Genomic DNA, 20,701 nt, shown 5'->3' on the forward strand with positions numbered 1-20,701 from the left:
GCCCCTCTCACCATAAAAAGAGGGTTGGGAGAGGGAAGACCATGCTACCAAGTTTCCTTTGTGGGAATGCAGCTTTATTATTCAAAAGCTTCTTATTAACAAGCTGTTAAAACACTGTTATTTACTAGTGAACTCTGTACTACTCATATACTCGAGACTCATGACCAACAGGTTAGAGATGGACATTTCTGCAACATGGAAGAATCGAGGAGCATTCAGAGAAAGCGAAAGGAGATGAAAGAGAAAAAGAATAAAGTCACTGAAAGAAACATTAAAATGAACTCAAGTTATAAGGAGGGCACTATGAAGTGACTTAAGAAAGGACAATCTGGGGAACACTGGACAGTGTATGATGGGACCATGGCAAAGCAATGCAAAGATGAAAATAAGATTACTCTGGGTCAATCAAAGCTGCGATATTTAGTTCTATTCCCTACCATTCTCCCACAGTAGTTTCTCATCTTTTAGGAGAGTAAAGGCCCATTACAAGAGGAGGAGGAGGTATCATTATGCTTAATCTCACACAGACAACAATACCAAATTATATAAAGTTATTACTCAGAGTTGAGATGTTGATGTTCTCCCATGAGTACTTTCTTTTAAAAAGAATAAAGCTTTTCAGATATAGTTTAAGTTCTGCTCCTTCCATCCTTTTCCCATCCCACCACACCCAGACAGAGCAGTGCGTAAAATTCCCATACCTGTTTTATCCTTCCACAGTGAGCTCTACTTTTTAGTACAAAAAAATAATGCATCCCCAAATAACTATTAGTACTCTTTAACAATAACGACAAAAGATACCTACAATGCACTGTGCAGTGCCCTTTAAAATAATGACTTTAGGGGTGCCTGGGTGGCGCAGTCGGTTAAGCGTCCGACTTCAGCCAGGTCACGATCTCGCGGTCCGTGAGTTCGAGCCCCGCGTCAGGCTCTGGGCTGATGGCTCGGAGCCTGGAGCCTGTTTCCGATTCTGTGTCTCCCTCTCTCTCTGCCCCTCCCCCGTTCATGCTCTGTCTCTCTCTGTCCCAAAAATAAATAAAAAATGTTGAAAAAAAAAAAAATTTAAAAAAAATAATGACTTTAAAACTTACGCAGTAAACCTATTTGGGAGACACTTGATTCTACAGAAAAATACTACATAGTCATATACCTAAGACCCAAACACTGGAATCCCCAGTGGTCTCCCCCTCCACTGAGCCTCTGTGAAGTTTTCTGTCTAGGAAGGCTCATCTGATTATACACTGCTTTGCTTATTTCAAATCACAGAGAGCGCACGGAAGACACATGTGGATATCAAGTGAGAACTGAAAGATATTTGAGATTTATTCCATAAATGAACTGAAATGGGATTTGCTTCTGAACAATACTGAGGAGGAGGAGAAGCAGAAGCACCTGAAAAAACAACTGGCTATGAACTGAGAACTGCTGAAGCTGGGTGATGGGTATGCAGGCTCCATTATTCTATTTCAACTTTTACTTTAAAAATCTCCCTTTATAAAAGAATAGTAATTTATCCCGTAAGAAGTGAACTGCCAAAATTATTAAGAACAAATATCCCAATATATGAGGTACGTATGCCCCAGCACACTTACTTGGGGCATTTACTTCCAAAAGTAGAAACCATATAAATGATATGATCAAGTATTATTTTGATGTGAAACAGCAGTATCTGAAGTGTTGTTGAAATAACTTAGTTTACATCTAGATTTAAAGTGAACCAAGATTAGAAGCCAACATACAACATGAATAAACACATTTCCCTCATCTATAGTGCCCTAAGTTATAAGCTTTAAATCATTTTTATTTCTATTTATTTTTCCTTTAATAAGGAGAAGAGAGGCAAATGCAGTTTATGTGAGAAGAGATGGGGCAGAGGGTTTCAACGTGCTGGCTGGGGAGAGCTTTGACGATCCGAAACGCGGTCACCTAAGAAGCAGCTAACATTTATGGTGTCAGCTAATGGCATCATTTTATGGAATGTATTTCTAAGAACTTGATACGGTGGGTGATAAAGCCTAAACTGGATGAAAGGGTCACTCAGTAATCTCCACCATGTCACCCCAGAAGTCTCTTGACTTTATCATCTGCAAATGGGAAAGGACAGTAAGGTCTAGGTACTAAAATCTAATTCCATTAATAGTGCCTTATACAGCCTCAAGAAAGTTTTAGTTTAAATTTTTACAGACAATGGCTAACTAGAACCTGGATGTACCCCCCTCAATCACTCTTAACGATTCTCTTCAGACCCAACCCCCCATGGATAAACCAAGTCACAACAACTTATATAAAAAAAATTTAGAAGAACAAAAAGAGATATTCTTAAATTCTGGTAGTCATTACATGATTCTAATTCTTAGTTAATAACTTTTCTCGAGCAAACAAAATGGTGTAAGAAGAATCTTCTTCCATCCATGAGGCTTGCTGGGAAGAAGGCAGTATGTCGATTCCAGTTTGTGTCCTTAAAGAACAAGTATCAAGTAGAAAGAGTGCTCTCCCAAAAAGTATCCTGGAATGGAGACCATCCTTTGACAGGTAGTGTGTATTTACACTGAAACACTCTTTGGAGAGCTCAGGCACACTTTAACGAGCACTCACTATGCACACTAAGAGTTATCACATTTACTACTCATAAGGATACTCCTATCTCCAGTTTGGCCGTGAGGAAAATCTGACTCAACTATTATGATCTGCTCAAGGCTACTAAGCCAAGAAGTGGCACAAATGGTACCTGCTCTAAATCTAATAGTAAAGTCTTTTTTTTCTTCCCTACAGACTGTGTGGGTACTAAAAGAAAACTGACACCTAAAGGATCTCTTTCACGGAATTTAGAGAAACTAAAAGAGAATACAAAAGGGAAGACAAAAAAGAATTTCCACATTCCATGTGGGAAAGACATATTTCCAAGTGTCTATTTGCAGAAATCTCTGAATTATTCTACTTTGTAAAGGTCAAAGTAGCCTACAGAATAGGTGTACACAGTGGGCATATAAAAGGAAAAAATTTTAACACTTACCATTGGTAGACAATAAAAACTGAGCAGCATTTTTCTGGGGTAACCACCTAATTTTGTTGATCTTTTCTTCTATTTCTAAACTTTTCAAGTAGTCAAACTCTGGTTCATGGCTCTGAAAGGTGCTGTAAACATTATATTCTCCTCTGCTATGAGACTGGATTTTGTTCTAAAATGGAAACAAAAATATTTGGACGATTGTTGAGAAATATTTCAAAAAATAATCAAACATGTAATCAATTCCAACAGACCTTGCAAAATTCTGGTTAATTGTCTGCATCTTAAATACAATTGCTTTTTATGTTTAAGGTCTTCGAGGAATAAATAAAACAGATTCACCAAAAAGGAAAAGCTAAAGACTAATAATTAAGCCCAATATAATTGGAAAAGGGTACGGATCAATCTGATCACTAATTTACCGTTATTTAGTAAATAATAAAGGACTACTGGTTAAAAAAAAAAAAAAAATCTAAGTATCCTTAATGAGGGAGCTCATCCAAAAAGGGAAAAGTAAATAAAAGCTTATCAGAATCAGCTGGCTGAGGCACACTTTCTTTCACTGCCCACTTTAGGGTCAATCCTCAGTTATTTAATATGATGCATTATTTTCCTCCTCCTCTTCCTTTCTCATGCCTGCCTTTAGGTCATTTCACCACTAAAAAACTCATTAAGAGCTCTCATCAATGTCATGGCCACCACAACACCCACCCCAAGACCACTGTCACATAGCTCTGTTACTCACTAAGTCCGCATTCAGCATTAACCAGCAAACCACTCCCCACAAACGCATCAACAATTGTTTACGCTCCTTAAATTAGCCTTCTTATATTATAAGCCTAGCACACACCGATGATTTATTTCATTTAGTATCAGTGAGTGAATATGGTTTAAGCTACTGGATAAAGAGACTGCTGGTGAACTTCTTTAGTTAACACTAACACCTTAGAAAAAGAGTTATAACCATGTTCAGAATTTTATCTTTTAACCTATTATCACATGATTAAAAATCTTTCCATCAAAAACACTGAAAGTTTAGTTCAAAGAAGAACCTATAGGAAAATAGTTTACAGGAACGATGCTACTGATAGTCAACTATTTTAAGGTAAAGCTGAATTATCAAGTGAAATGTTTAAGATTATCTAAGAATGGCTCATTGGTTATTATTCTCCATACAGAAAGAAAACCTTATTGAATCTTTTTTTTAAAATTAGGACATAGGTCTTCTTTAAAAAATTTTTTTTTAATGTTTACTTTTGAGAGAGAGAGAGAGAAAGAGAGAGAGAGAGAGAGAGAGAGAGAGAGAGAGAGAGGCAGAGAGAGAGAGAGGCAGAGAGAGAGGGAGACACAGAACCTTAAGCAGCCTCCAGGCTCTGAGCTGTCAGCACAGCAACGCAGGGCTCAAACTCACAAACCACAAGGATCATGACCTGAGCTGAAGTCGGAGGTTTAAGTGACTGAGCCACCCAGGCACCCCTTGAATCAACATTTTTAAAAGCCTGTTTTGGGTTGTTTTTTTCTGGTAGCTTGATTACCTGGATCGATCATTCCTGGTTACAGTTGTCTTTGTACCCTCCAGTAGCAGTATTAATTATTACTGAGTTTGCCAATATTAAGAATGCAGGGCATATGACAAAATATAATCCACATGGGGATTAGAACCTTGATCTCATTACCATAACCTTACACCAAATCAGATAACCCAATCCATTAAATAAGTATATGCTAATATCACTTCAGAAAAAAACATCTTCTATCTAAAATTACTGTTTCAAAAGGTTCATCACGTTACTCTCCAAAAAAATTATCTTAGCAATTCAATTTTTTCTTAAATGTTTTATTTTTTTTTTTGAGACAGATAGAGAGAGAGAGAGAGAGAGACAAGAGAGACAGAGCGTGTGAGCAGAGGAGGGGCAGAGAGAGGGAGATGCAGAATCTGAAGCAGGCTCCAGGCTCTGAGCTGTCAGCACAGAGCCTGATATGGGGCTCAAACTCACGGACCAGGAGATCATGACCTGAGCTGAAGTCGGACGCTTAACTGACCGAGCCACCCAGGCGCCCCATAGCAATTCAATTTTTAATATGAATGTGTTTTGAACTTGAGCAAGTGAAGTGCACATGTTTCCTACTACCTACAATAGAGAGATTTAATAACACAGATTCTCTACCTTCAAGTAACTTGTGTATGTGAAACTTCAGTCAAAAATAGAAATTAGGGGGGCGCCTGGGTGGCGCAGTCAGTTAAGCGGCCGACTTCAGCCAGGTCACGATCTCGCGGTCCGTGAGTTCGAGCCCCGCGTCGGGCTCTGTGCTGACAGCTCGGAGCCTGGAGCCTGTTTCCAATTCTGTGTCTCCCTCTCTCTCTGCCCCTCCCCCGTTCATGCTCTGTCTCTCTCTGTCCCAAAAATAAATAAAAAACGTTGAAAAAAAAAATTAAAAAAAAAAAAAATAGAAATTAGGGCACCTGGGTCAATCAGTCATGTCCGACTTCAGCACAGGTCATGATCTCGCGGTTCTTGAGCCTGAGCCCCAATCAAAGCAGGAACCTGCTTTGGATTCTGTCTCCCCCTCTCTCTGCCCCTCTCCAACTTGTGTGTGTGTGCGTGCTCGCTCTCTCTCTCTCAAAAATAAACATTAAAAAGAGTTATAAAAAAAATAATTTTTTTAAAAAGCAGAAATAAGGTCCATTTAATTCAGGTAAGCAATATAGAGAACCAAGGGCAAACACATACACTTCTATATGCAAAAACTGGGTCTCTATGGGTCACAATATATAAAATGATAAGAAAAGCACAAACATAAACATATCTTCTAAAACAGGAAAAAAAAAACCCATCATCCTAAAGACTCAGTAATTATTACATGGGTCTAAACATGATTACATGATACAAAAACAAAATCATGGAGATGACTGGCAGTCTTAATGGATTTCAAGAAGCATTTTTTCTTTACAACAGGCAAATAAAAACTACATCACACAAGAAGAAAGTTATGTCTACAAAGTTAAACATGGCAGGCTGGGCTCACGTATTAACAACCATATTCCTGAAACTCCACTAAAATTACAGTAAAATACTTTTTTTAATTATTTATTTTGTGTGTGTGTGTGTGTGTGTGTGAGAGAGAGAGAGAGAAAGAGAAAGAGAAAGAGAAAGAGAAAGAGAAAGAGAAAGAGAAAGAGAAAGAGAAAGAGAAAGAGAAAGAGGGAGCGAGGGGAGCGAAAGACTATGTGGGCATGCACACGCAAGCAGTGGAGGGGCAGAAAGAGAGGGAGACAGGACTTGAACTCACGAACCGCCAAGATCATGACCTGAGCTGAAAATGAATGTCTGATACTTAACGTACTGAGCCACCCAGGTCCCTACACAGAAGAATTTTTAAAGACAAATCAACAAGAACAAAGAATAACAGCAGAGATGACAGCAGCAGTGACAAACAGAAGAGGCCATAAAACAGATGCATGCACAGAAACTGACTTAGTGGATTCCAGAGAGCTGAATCTTTAGTGAGTAGTGAGATTTCCCCTAAAACTTGGGGAGGGATGTTTACATTATTATAATGATCATGACTGTGAGCAAGTATGAACTAAGTACTTTGAGCAAATATAAAGAAAAGGAAACATAATCCCCCTGTCCTCAACACTGTGACACTTGAACAAGAATGCATCAAAGAATGTCATTTTAAAAATTAAAGAATTTTAAATTTAAAAATTTAAAGAGTACAGGGGACTCTTGATTTCGGCTCCTACCCAAGTAGCAAACATGCACTTCACAAAAGATAATATCCAAATGACCAATAAACACATTAAAAGATGGTCAATCAGTGTTAAAAAAAAGAAAGTATAATATGACATACACAAAATCTCCAAAATATTTGAAAATTAAAAAAAAAGACCGATAATAAAATATTGGCAAAGACGTGAACAACCAAAATTTTCATATACTGTTCAGGAGAATAAAATCGGCAAACCACTTTTTATTGTGCTGTCCACCTCATGACATAGTAATTTCATGCATGACTATGTGGACCAAAAAACATGATCAAGAATGTTCAGCAAAACTAAAAGGCGACAGAATGGGAGAAGATATTTGCAAACAACATATCAGATAAAGGCTTAGTATCCAAAATCTATAAAGAACTCATCAAACTCAACACCCAAAAAACCACAAATAATCCAGTGAAGAAATGGGCAAAAGACGTCATGAACAGACACTTCTCCAAAGAAGACATCCAGATGGTCAACCGACACATGAAAAAATGCTCAACGTTACTCATCATCAGGGAAATACAAATCAAAACCACAATGAGGTACCACCTCACACCAGTCAGAATGGCTAACATTAACAACTCAGGCAACAACAGATGTTGGCAAGGATGTGGAGAAAGAGAAACCCTTTTGCACTATTGGTGGGAATGCAAACTGACAGAGCCACTCTGGAAAACAGTATGGAAGTTCCTCAAAAAATTAAAAATAGAACTACCCTACAACCCAGCAATTGCACTACGAGGTATTTATCCAAGGGATACAGGTGTGCTGTTTCAAAGGGGCACATGCACCCCCATGTTTACAGCAGCACTATCAACAACAGCCAAAGTATGGAAAGAGCCCAAATGTCCACTGATGGATGAATGGATAAACATGTGGTGTGTGTGTGTGTGTGTGTGTGTGTGTGTACACACACACACACACACACACGGAGTATTACTCGGCAATCAAAAAGAATGAAATCTTGCCATTTGCAACTACATGGTTGGAACTGGAGGGTATTATTATGCTACGCGAAATTAGAGAAGACAAATATAAGACTTCACTCATATGAGGACTTTTAAGATACAAAACAGATGGATATAAGGGACAGGAAGCAAACATAACATAAAAACAGGGAGGGGGACAAAACATAAGAGACTCTTAAATACGGAGAACAAAGAGAGGGTTACAGGAGAGGTTGTAGGAGGGTGGAAGGGCTAAATGAGTAAGGGGCATTAAGGAATCACTCCTGAAACCACTGTTGCACTATATGCTAACTAACTTGGATGTAAATTTAAAAAAATAAATTAAATGAAAATACCAAAAAATAAAAATAGTGCTTGTCAAAATAGCAAAAATCCATCCAAATTAATATTTTTAAAAAATTTTAGATACCAACATAAGTGAATATAACTTATTTATCATCTAAAAGCTCATTTGTTATCATTAGTCACATTGTATAGTATGGAGAACAGAAGAGAAAGTCGCAAATTAGTATGAGGAATATGGTCTTTCCTATTCCGGGAATCAATCAAAATTATAAAGGAAATCCTGGTCAGTGTGGGAGGTTGTAGTCAATAGTTGGATAGAGACAATTTATCCAACTGGTAAAATAGCACTGCTTTAAAAAAAAAGAAAGAAATCTTCTACCAATCAAGCTGTTTGTGAAAAACAAGCCTTCTCTTTGTACTGCTTATAATTCTAAATACTACATCAATTAAGGACAGCAAAATTTAAATTCCTTTCTCTTGATTACTGAAGTGAAAATCAATCTCCAGTAGTGATGAAATTGTTCTGCCCACCTAACTATTCAACAGCTTTCACTCTCAAAATAAAAATAAAAATGACCTTAAATTATACTTTAAAATGTTAATTGGGTGAGTTTTAGGCATCCACCGTGCACATTTTCATATTTTTAGTAACACACTGCTTTTAAAAACTTGTATTTCTAGTAACCTTTTAGTTTCTAATGTATCCCTGAGTTGCAGTTATTATGTAACTACTAATCACTCTGCTTAACTAACTTATTCAAGTCCACCTTTTCCTTCCCACCCCTTCCTTATATCACCAACGTCTTAAAACAATTATCTTTTGGAGCATTTTTATTAGTGTCTAATTCCCTCGTAATTTTCAATGTGATCTTTGCTATATTTCCAATGTCATTCCTGTGATTGAATAAAATAGCCAGTTTTATTGAAATGTCTATTTTCAGACTCTCTGAGTTGTAAACATCTTCTACATTATTTTCTATAGAACAAATTTGTTCTTTATATAAAGGTGTCTCCAAAAATTTTTTAACAAATTCTGCCTTGATTCCATATAATTATGAAGAAAAAATATCAGACTGATAAGTTCAAATATATATATATATATGGATTTGAGGTTCTTTTTAGTGTGTTTATGTATTTTCAATAAAGAAAATATGAAAAACAAAAAACAAAAAAACCAAACAACAAAAAATAACGCTCATAGATGCATTATTCTTAATAGCCACAAACTGAAACAACCAAAATGTTTGCACCTACAACATAACAGATAAATTGTAGTAAAGCAACACAAAAGAACATTCATTACATAGCAATGAACATGAGCAAATTATATACACACAAACGTAGTATTGAGCAAAAAGGCCAGATACACCCTTATTATGATTCCATTTATGGAAGGTTCTAAAAGTACAGATCAAACTCAGTGTTAGAAATCAGGCTTATAAATAGACTTTTCTTTAAGAGGAGAAAGGAGAAATTAATGACTTGGAAGGGGAATGAGAAGGGTTATGTGGAAGGGTGGAAAGTTCTATTTCTTGACCTAGATGTCTGCTATGTGATAATGTACTAATGCTTTGTATGCTTTTGTGTATTATTTCAATACAGTGTAAAAAAATGTGGCACACAAAAGGTGCAGCCACTTTGAAAACAGTATGTGGGTTCCTCAAAATAGAACTACCCTGTGATTCAGCAATTGCACTTTTCAGGATACATTCGAAAGAATTAAAACAGGATCTCAAAGAGATTATTCACAATAGCTATGTGAATAGCAAACTAATAGTAGAAGCAAACTAAATGTCCAGTGACGGATACATGAATAAAGACAAATGTGACATACAAACACACACGAATATTAGTCTTAAAAAAAGCCTATCTTATGCCACTATATGGATGAACCATGAAGAGATTAAGCTAAGTCAAACAAGCCAGTCAGAAAATGATAAATACTCCATGATTCCACTTACATGAGGTATCTAAAGTAGCCAACTTCATAGAAACAGCAAGTTAGAATGGTGGTTGCCAGGGGCTAGGAGGAGGAAGAGGGTAGGAAGTTGTTGTTCAGTGGGTACACTGTTTCAGTTATGCAGGACTGGTGGGGGGAGGGGCTGTATGGGGGGGTTGTCTAGCAATCTGTTATACAACACTGTATATATGGTTGGTAATGCTGTATTGCAGACTTGGAAAACGGTTGAGAAGTTCCACCTTATATGATATTTTACCACAGTTAATTAATAATACAGCACACAAAAACAAAATATATATTATAAGAACACATTTAGGGGCGCCTGGGTGGCGCAGTCGGTTAAGCGTCCGACTTCAGCCAGGTCACGATCTCGCGGTCCGTGAGTTCGAGCCCCGCGTCAGGCTCTGGGCTGATGGCTCGGAGCCTGGAGCCTGTTTCCGATTCTGTGTCTCCCTCTCTCTCTGCCCCTCCCCCGTTCATGCTCTGTCTCTCTCTGTCCCAAAAATAAATAAAAAACGTTGAAAAAAAAAATTTAAAAAAAAAAAAAAAAAAAAAGAACACATTTAAATCGTTACCTATAGGGACGGATGAATCTACCTCTATTGTTACCTACAGGGAAAGGTACATGAAAGCATGTGAGAAGCAGTGTATGTGCACCTGCATGCCTATGTGCACAGGTTTGGAGCTCATGAACTCAAGTATGACCCTGAGGTTTAAACAAACCAAAACAAAATATAAAACCATAATATTCAATGGTGTTAGAACCAACCAACCATTTGGAAAGAAGACTGGAACTTTGTTTCTTATACACAAGTAAACTCCAGACGGAGCAATTAAATGCTCAAAAATAAACAAAAGCAACAAAAGGTAAGTACAATGGTGAATTTCTATATATTTTAAAGTGAAAAAGAACTTTTTACTATAAAGACAAAAGTAAATAGCAGAGAAAGACTGACAGCTAACAAGATGGCTAGTATAGGCCAGAAAATTATGTATTATATAAGATGTATTATAAAAGGTCCTTAAAAATCACTACGAAAGGGGAGCCTGGGTGGCTCTGTTGGTTGAGCATCCGATTTCCGCTCAGGTCACGATCTCGTGGTTTGTGGATTCAAGCTCCGCATCGGGCTCTGTGCTGACCACTTGCTCAGAGACTGGAGCCTGTTTGGGATTCTGTGTCTCCTTCTCTCTCTGCCCCTCCCCCACTTGTGCTCTGTCTCTAAATGTAAAAAACAAAAAAATTTTTTAAATAAAAAAAAAAAATCACTAGAAAAGAATATCAATACCTTTCCTTAAAAGATGACAAAGGTCAAAAGTTGGCAATTTATATAAAACATGGTCAGTAAATATATGTAGAACTGCTCATTATTGTTAGTAATCAAAATTGAAGAATAATGTTTGGTCCTTAGACGAATAAAAAATTTGATAATGACCATCGTTTTAATGATGAGAATATGGTTCAAGTCATATACTACCAGAAGAAGTATAAATATTTACACAGCTTCTCTGGAGGATAATTTGTCAATACTTATTGAAAGCCTTAAAAAATGTAGATATTCGGGGCGCCTGGGTGGCGCAGTCGGTTAAGCGTCCGACTTCAGCCGGGTCACAATCTCGCGGTCTGTGAGTTCGAGCCCCGCGTCAGGCTCTGGGCTGATGGCTCAGAGCCTGGAGCCTGTTTCAGATTCTGTGTCTCCCTCTCTCTCTGCCCCTCCCCCGTTCATGCTCTGTCTCTCTCTGTCCCAAAAATAAATAAAAAACGTTGAAAAAAAAATTAAAAAAAAAAAAATGTAGATATTCAACAATTCCACTTCAAAAATATAATCTCATTGAAAACCATGCCTGCAAAGATGTATGAACAACTTAATGCATAAACAACCTCAATATCCATCAAATCAAGTGAATTATGAAATACTATAGAGCCAATTACATTCAACAGCAGATCAGTGTGTCTCAACCATATTAACTTAATCAAGCACAATGCTTCCTGCTACTCGTCTTCTATAGCTCCCACAAGCTCCATGTTCGTTTAACTTTTGTCACTTAAGTTATAAAGCAGACTGGACATGTTCTTCCACACTACACATGCACTCCTTTCCACTCAATTATTGCCCAGTTTCTTCACCTCCTTGACTGAAATTAACCTGATCAACATCAACAGATACAAAAACTTATGGAGTCGCATGTGCAACATGATTCTAATTCTGCAAAACAAAAATACCCAGAATGCACACAGACACAGATTGGTCTTTATTCATGAGATGAGATGAGATGATTCTGAATGTTTGGGGGGGGCGGGGCGGCTCCCAAGTAGTCTTTGTGTTGACAAGGGGCTCAGTTCCATCTCACAAACCATGAGATCATGACCTGAGCTGAAATCAAGAGTCGGATGCTTATCAGACTGAGCCACCCAGGTGCCCCTGAGATGGGATGATTTTGGATTTTTATCTTTTTCTTTGTGAAAATGATACAGTTTTCATACTTTTCATGATAAACCTATTAAGAATAATCAAGAATTAAAAACAATCTCTGAAAGAACATCATTTGACATTCTGTAACAGCTAATTCTAAATATAAATAACTGCACTGTGCTTTTACTAATAACTTCCTTCTTTTAAAAGAAACTTTATGAAAAGGTAGGACTTACTTTGTTCCTTGAACAAAACATAACACACTTTAGAAAAAATTAAAAATGTATTTTACTGTAACTCATATAAGTGACAATGGATATTTTTTAAGCTGCTAAATAGAACACTAATAAAATTTAGTGTTTATTAATGATTCTTTAATCTTGTAATATATTTGTAACAAGCAAACATTTGCTTTTTATTTCAAAGTGGTTTAAAAGAGTTTGACTCTTGTAGGGTGGCTAGGTGACTCGTCGGTTAAGAGTCCAACTTCGGTTCAGGTCATGATCTCACCGTTTGCAGGTTTAAGCCCTACGTGGGGCTCTGTGCTGACAGCTCAGAACCTGGAGCCTGTTTCTGATTCTGTCTCTTCCTCTCTCTCTCTCTGCCCCTCCCCTGTTCATGCTGACTCTTGTGTTCTCCCTCTCTCTTAAAAAAGTAAACATTAAAAAAACAAAAAAAGTTTGAGTCTTGTGAAATGACAGAAATGGTAGAAAACAAAATCAATTCATATCTGATTAACAAACCACTATCAATGCAAATATATGGAACTTTCTAGAATAAAGCAAGATAAAACACAATCGATGTAAACAGAAAACAACAACAAAAAAAGAAATTTCTATCATTTTCTGATCACAATGATGGTGGTGGAATATTTCAAGATTTTTCAGCTCTTATTAAATAGTTGTGCCCCTTCGCTGAATGCCTATTATATACTATACTAAGCAACACACACTTTAGACAACTTAGACTCTTATGGAGTTGGTTTCCTCTCTAAACAAGATTAACACACAGATTGGTCTTTATTCATGAGATGAAATGATTCTGAATGTTTGTTTATTTTGAGAGAGAGAGAGAGAGAGAGAGAGAGAGAGAGAGAGAGAGAGAGAGAAAATGAATCCCAAGTAGGCTCTGTGATGACACGAGGCTCAGCTCAATCTCACAAACCGTGAGATCATGACCTCAGCCGAAATCAAGAGTTGGACTGCTTAACCAACAGCAGATGGACCCCACATCTTTAATGTCCAATCGATCCACATTATTTAGACACAACATGATATGGCTAAACATACAATGGCCTGCAATCCAAAAAGCCGAATGTTAGTTTCTCAAATTAGGAAACCTGCAACACCCTGTATTCTGACCAAGTTACTTATTTTGAAAAGAGCAAAAGGAGTTATTTGAGAAAGAAACCAACTTCAATAAATTCTGAAACCTGTATATACAACTCAATTACAATATGGAAAAAATAAAAAAGATTAGTTCAACACACTTAAGGTACTGAAAAAGTAAAATACAGTAAAGACTAGATAAAACTCTATAAAATAATGTTCTGTCTGATACAGATGCATTTAAAATAGTCATTGTAAAAAGATTATCAGTATGTATGTTGGAATAACCTGCCTGTCAGTTTGGGGGTGGGTAGGGAAGGTAGAGGAGGGGAAGATCTCTAAATTACATAAAGCAGAGTAATAAATTTCAATCAGATATTGAATTGAAATGGGAAAATATGAAATATGGGTAAATGTCTAAATAATTTAGAGGCAGGAGACCAGCAAACACAAACAGAAAAAGTAAACGAAACTTAAAGGCAGCCAATCTACAAAACTGAGAAACACAGCCTCCTGAAAGAACTTACTCTCCTCACAATACATGGCCTATAACAAATCAATTTATTAAATACACCATCAGAAAAACAGGACATATTTTTATGTACCTGGAAACAATTTTAATTACTGGAAGTATCAAAAGTGTAGGTAAAACTAAAATCCAGTAAAAATACCTTTTTTAATCACCAATTTGTCGATTTTATTTCTTCTCTGTATTTAGAAATTTTTGGTTCAAGTATAAATTCGTAAAGTTTACTGGAAGAGAATTGGCCAATATAACTTAAAAATGCTCACAACCTTAGATCCAGCTACTTAACTTCTAGAAGGTTCTAAAGAAGTAATAGGTGCTTCAAAGTTTCAACTACAAGAATGTTTTTATAGTGTTATTCATAACAGAAAAAGAAAAAAAAAAGATCAGAAAGCAAGAAATAAACAATCTAGGTAATATCTAACAATAGAGATTACATTAAATAAACTTCAGTACATGTCTGTAATGGAGTATCATGTAATCATTAAAGATGAGGATTTAGAATCTTTAACAACATGAAAGGTCTTTACATACAGTATGTGAGGAAAAACAACATACCACCCTAACTATAATCTCATTTTAGAAAGACAAATCTTTAATACACACCAAAAGTGTTGGGTTTTGTTTGGTGGAGTTATAGGTACTTTCTTGCCCCCTGTCCATGTCTCCTAAATTATCTACAGTGAATATGATGTTTTTAATTAAGAGGGAGAAATTACTTGTGAGAAAAATACAATTAAGAAGTGTTGTATGTGTGAGGTTGAGAAGATGGCAGAGAGAAGAAAAAGTAAATTCTAAAATTACTGGGTATTATTAGTTTCACAGATTTGGATCTGTTTTTTGTTGTTTGGATTCTGGGGGGACAATATAAGAAATATGGACAATTCAAATTTCTGGGCAACAGGTAAAGTGAAAAAATTACTTTAATATGTCAAAAACATCCTTTCAAGATCTCATCCAGTGTTATGAAAAATAACATTTAGAAGAATCCTACTTTGTCTAACAGTTGTTTAGTGACATTCATACTGATAACGCTTAGCAATCAGAAATGGTACTTTAAACTGACACTTCACTTCTGGAAAATATAATTCTTTTGAATTTTGAATTCTTTGAGCTGGAACCTCAAAAGATTAGTAGGTAGGTGACATGTGTTTGACAGCTGGTTGGATAGAAATGTGGACAATAGACGGCTGAACAAGAGAGGTGGCTGGATGAATTCATGAACAAATAGAAATGAGGTATTTAAACTCTCAATCCAAACTCTAACTTTTCCCTCCTTAAGCCTACCACAGAGAAGACATCATTCGTTAATGGCTACTATTAAAAAGTCAAGATCAAGTATCTTCCCCATTATGATAAAGTAATGAAACTGATTTTCCTGTGTGACTTGTATCACTTAGGCTCATTACTTAGAGAAGTCAGATTTTTTTTTCATATGTTAAACAATATGCAGTGTTGTGGATATTCACTCCAATTTATGCAGAAATTAACTATTACCGACTTCACTAGCTATGTGATCTTAGAAAAGTTATCTTCTCTAATCTCAATTCATCCATAAATTGGTAATAAATTGAAACACAGGAGGTGTGCACACATCTTCATTATTTTGCTGTGAAGATTAAATAAGATTTTGCGACTGTGGCAGAGAAACAAGACATGTGGATTCTAGAATTAAGGGTTCATCTCTTTATTAAAGTGTATGACTTTGGATGATTAAACCTATTGTCTGGGACCCCAGTCTTTTTATTGGTAAAAAGAGACTGCTTTACCAGGGGCTGTAAATTTGGGGCCCATATACTACCTATCCATGGATGAAACCCAGGGATTTTGTGAACCTGGATGTGGTGGAAATTTAAATATTTTTTCCTACTAATGTCTAGCTGAAATTCAGCATTTCTTTCATTTATGGATATAGGTGATAAAACACCATATTAGCAGCCTCCATCACTTTGTCACTATAGACATGACATGTTTTTAAATCACACCCCAGTTGTTATCCACAAAAACTTTTGTTTTTAATTTTATTTACTTTTTCAATTTTTAAAATATTTTTATGTTTGTTTATTTTTGAGAGACAGAGCGTGAGTGGGGGAGGGGCAGAGAGAGAGGGAGACACAGAATCCGAAGCAGACTCCAGGCTCTGAGCTGTCAGCACAGAGCCCAACGCGGGGCTCGAACTCACAAACCGTGAGATCATGACTTGAGCCGAAGTCAGACAATTGATTGAGCCACCCAGGCACCCCACAAAAAACACTTATTACTCAGTAATAAGTGTTTTTAAAAACACTTTGAAACGTATTTTTCAATATAGTTTCCTTCCTAATCCTATGTTATTATATACAATTAAAACATTCTGAGAAGTCCACAGAACTGACCAGGCTACTGACGAAATCCAGGACACCAAAGGTTGAGAACCCCTGCAAAAGCTTATAAATTTTAGCACTTAGTTTCTGTGAATGCACCATATACAAATAAAGCTCAATATGGGCAAAACAAATTTCACAGTTATCTCTGGTAGAGGAGGGTAGTGGTAACAGGAAGGACAAAGAAGGCCTCTAAAGTGCCAGTAATATCCCATTTCTTGATCCAGGGAAGAATTACACAAGTGTGTTTGTTTTGTGAAAATTTATAGAACTGTACACTTGTGATTCTGTGCATTTTTCTGTATGTATCATGTGATCTATCTTAAAGGTATTTACATTTAATGTATCTTAAATACATTTAAGATCTATCTGTTTAAATGTATTTTTAGATATAAACTTGAAGCTGTATTATGGAGCTTTTATCCTTATCCTGGTACTGGAATGCAGAGAATTTCAATTCGACATTTTCTATCAAATGAGGTCCCCAAAGGACTTTTAAAAAAAGTAAAAGTGGGATCTCGGGCCTCCAGACATTCTGATGTAGTGGGTATGAGACACAGTCCAGTAATCTGCATTTGAAATGCATGTTCCCAGGCGATTCTAACATTTTATTCTTTGAAAAACACAAAACTTAGATCAAAGAGTGAATGAAAAATGAAGACAGTTAAGCCCAGTAGCTAAGAGAAGAAACCTTATTTTATAGATACTTTGATTTAGAATAAACCACACTGGATTTTCTTGAACTTCTCATGTATTCTTTCTATAATATTCCTGACAGATGGGCATCCAGATCTTGTGTATTTATTTCCATATACAAAAGAAACTAATCAATTCTTCCCACATAAATCCCTAAATATCAAGACTCTACACAGTCTCTTCTCCTGGCTATACAGACTTGGTTCCTTCGACCATTTCTCACCAACACTGCTAAATTTGCTGTTCTGATTGCTGCTCAGTAAATACTGTGTAAAGCGAATGCTGCCACATCACCCTAGAAAAGTGGGTTCTCTCTTCACTTAAACACCAAAGTAAATCAACAACCCCTTTGTATGGATGATACTGAATCTGTTAAAAACAAATCTTGTTGTTTTTTTTTAAGTTTATTTATTTTGAGAGAGAGAAAGAGCAAGTGGGGAAGGGGCAGAGAGAGAGAGACAATCCCAAGCAGGTCCTATACTGTCAGCACAGAGCCCCACGTGGGGCTCAAACTGATGAACCTCATGACCTGAGCCGAATTCAGGAGTTGGACGCTCCACTGACTTGAGCCACTTGGGTGCCCTTAACAACATCTTGGTGATTTTGAGCTCCATTCTAGTCTTTCCAAATAATTTACAAAGAAAATACATATTAAACCCCTACCCATTTTTTTTTTTTTTTAATTGGAGAGGGAGAGAGAGGGAGAGTGAGAGTGCACTCACACAAAAAGGGGACGGGGAGAGGGAGAGAATTTAAAGAGCAGGCTCTATGCTTGGCATGGAGCCTGACACAGGGGGCTTGATCTCACAACTGTGAGATCATGTCCTTGAGCCGACATCAAGCTTAACAACTGAATCACCCAGATGCCCTAACCCCCTACCCATCTTTTGTGATAAACATGATTTCTAAGATTTCTTCTATATCTTGTTAAGGAGTTTTGGGAATGCCACGTTAAGAACAACCAAAAAATGAGAAAAAGCCTAGAAAGTTACTAGCACTCCTAGAACACAGAAAACAAAGGCTCTATATAATAATCTAGGAAGAAATGTAAAAAAGGAACATCTCCCTTCTCACCTTTCTCCTTAATTGTCCCTTAAAAAAAAAAATCTCCCCCCTACACACACTTTAACCTGTATCAATCAGAAAGCCTCAGAGAAAAGTGAAGGTCTGAGCAATCCAAAGTCAAAAGAAAAATCAGCAATTTCAACAACTGCCGCCCACCTAATTTGAATACCCATAAAACGAAAGATCCTCTACAAAATACAGAACACCAACACCACCTAGTCTAACAGTTACTTGGAATCTCCCAAGAAAAACTATTAATATTTTCATTATCAACAAGAATATATCCCGCCATCTACTTGGTTGTCAAAAGCTATTACATAAAAGTTATGAAAACAGTAAGAGTGTTCACCTATTTTAGGACATGCTATAAACACCGGACTGGGTATCAACACTTACTGACCACAGGACAAGTGGAATGCCTCATGGAAATCACCTTACTCTTGGGCCTTAATTTCCCTACCCGACCTGCTTCTATCACAGAGATTCTGTCAAACAGAAAACTATAGGAACGTATTAGTTATAAAAATAGTATTAAATGACAGCAAAACATGTTTTAGCATCACCAGGGTGAAATATACTCGAACTGAATCACAGCCCTCTAAATGACTACCCAGTTTCTTTGACTGTGGAACAGATGGACAGGCAGCAAGAGGCAACCGACAGGATGACAGGAAGGGGATCAGCCACACTTGAAGGGTAAAAGAAGTGAGACAGAACGGTGAGTTAAAGGTGTCAGTCTGTCGTGCCAGTCAAGTGAAGTTTAGAAAGGAACCCTGCCAGCCACCCAGTGAGAAGATAAAGCCACGAGAATGCAAATGCCACTGTTTTGTACACGGAGCTGGCATCATGATCAGATACTAAGAAAGGCTCACTGGACAGGCACCAGTGCTCTCTGGAATGTATGTTTAATAGCTGTAACTGTTAGGGGCGCCTGGGTGGCGCAGTCGGTTAAGCGTCCGACTTCAGCCAGGTCACGATCTCGCGGTCCGTGAGTTCGAGCCCCGCGTCAGGCTCTGGGCTGATGGCTCGGAGCCTGGAGCCTGTTTCCGATTCTGTGTCTCCCTCTCTCTCTGCCCCTCCCCCGTTCATGCTCTGTCTCTGTCTGTCCCAAAAATAAATAAAAAACATTAAAAAAAAAAAATTAAAAAAAAAAAATAGCTGTAACTGTTAGAAGAAGCTGGACTGAAATCCGGAGATCTAAGTTCTAATTCTAGAGCTCTGCTATTAAACTAAGCAATACAACCTTTTGATAGAAACCTTTTCTGGGATTATCTAAAAACTAGAAAAAGATCATCTTTAAGTTCTCTCCCACTTTCCAAACTAGAACACTATTTTGCAGATGTAACAGATGTGGATTCATAAAAATCTAATCTAAATATATTAGGTACTGATACAAAGGTGCCTCTAGACGTAAGGCACAGACATTATCAGTGATGTAGGCAGTGAGTGTCCTGAAGACAGCCCTATACTACACGCTCCATATAAGACAGGGCTTAAAAATGTGGAAAATAAATTAGGTAACAGGCACCAAATTAAGATTAACAAGATAAAGTTTTGAAGGAAGAAGTAAATTATTACCTCATCATTATTTAATCCATCGCTTAAAACATACTGATACTTGTACTAAGTAATTCTCAAGATACACTACTAACCTGAGGTTCTAGATAATGCATCTATCTGAATTCTTAAATGCAGTTAAGAAGGTCAGATACATGAAAAAGGAAGTCCTTTTTTGGTACCAATGATCCTTCTCAAAAAGTCATTTTGCTCATTCCTTGTTATAAGGGTATGTATCTTAAATATTAGCACTTTAGAATCTTCAATGGAATTTCAGAAAAGAATCAAAGGAAACCTATCCTTCAACTCTGGGGCCTTGTTTGCCAATACAAGTAAAACGTTCGAGCAGTTGCAGTAACTCTGTGTTAGATCTTTTATTCCAATGTATCGTATTACTGACGGCCTTCAACTATTACTTTGAGTACACTTATCAAACCCCTACTAGATTTATCGAAAGCTCCAAACACCTTTCTTTGAAACAAAAGCTAAGTTGTAGACAGTCATTAACATCCAGTAAAAAACCAAAACCAAACAAACAAAAAAACCACTCAAGGGCAGAGAATGCCAGCTCTAACTTCTGAATAACAAAATTACCATTCATATTTTGGTTATCTAAGGTGAAAGGCACCGAAGAATATTAAAAGATGGCGCGTCAGAAGTTTTGAGTCCTAGCTGTTCGTTCTGCCACACTAATCAAGTGGTCTGTTAATATCCTAACTTTCTCATTTGTAAATAGAAAGGGAAACTGTAATGATCTAAGGTTCCATTT

The 20,701-nt window shown here is 37.0% G+C and overlaps 1 protein-coding gene and 1 long non-coding RNA gene across 5 annotated transcripts in view; one reads left to right on the top strand and one right to left on the bottom strand.

Moving 5' to 3' along the window:
- Positions 1-20,701, bottom strand: part of PPP2R2A (protein phosphatase 2 regulatory subunit Balpha) — an 87,123-nt gene that overhangs the window by 15,167 nt on the left and 51,255 nt on the right. For all 4 annotated transcript variants that reach the window (XM_058720267.1, XM_058720266.1, XM_058720269.1 and 1 more), the window contains exon 4: positions 3,014-3,179. In XM_058720267.1, the coding sequence (XP_058576250.1) occupies positions 3,014-3,179 (166 nt within the window). The remainder of the gene's footprint in view (positions 1-3,013; positions 3,180-20,701) is intronic.
- LOC131506571 (uncharacterized) lies at positions 1,231-3,064 on the top strand. Its single transcript, XR_009259040.1, has 2 exons — positions 1,231-1,442; positions 2,773-3,064. It is a non-coding gene; the product is annotated as an uncharacterized LOC131506571 (long non-coding RNA).

The sequence above is a fragment of the Neofelis nebulosa genome, chromosome 3 (assembly GCF_028018385.1).
Source record: "Neofelis nebulosa isolate mNeoNeb1 chromosome 3, mNeoNeb1.pri, whole genome shotgun sequence".
In the NCBI taxonomy this organism is placed as follows: Eukaryota; Metazoa; Chordata; class Mammalia; order Carnivora; family Felidae; genus Neofelis; species Neofelis nebulosa.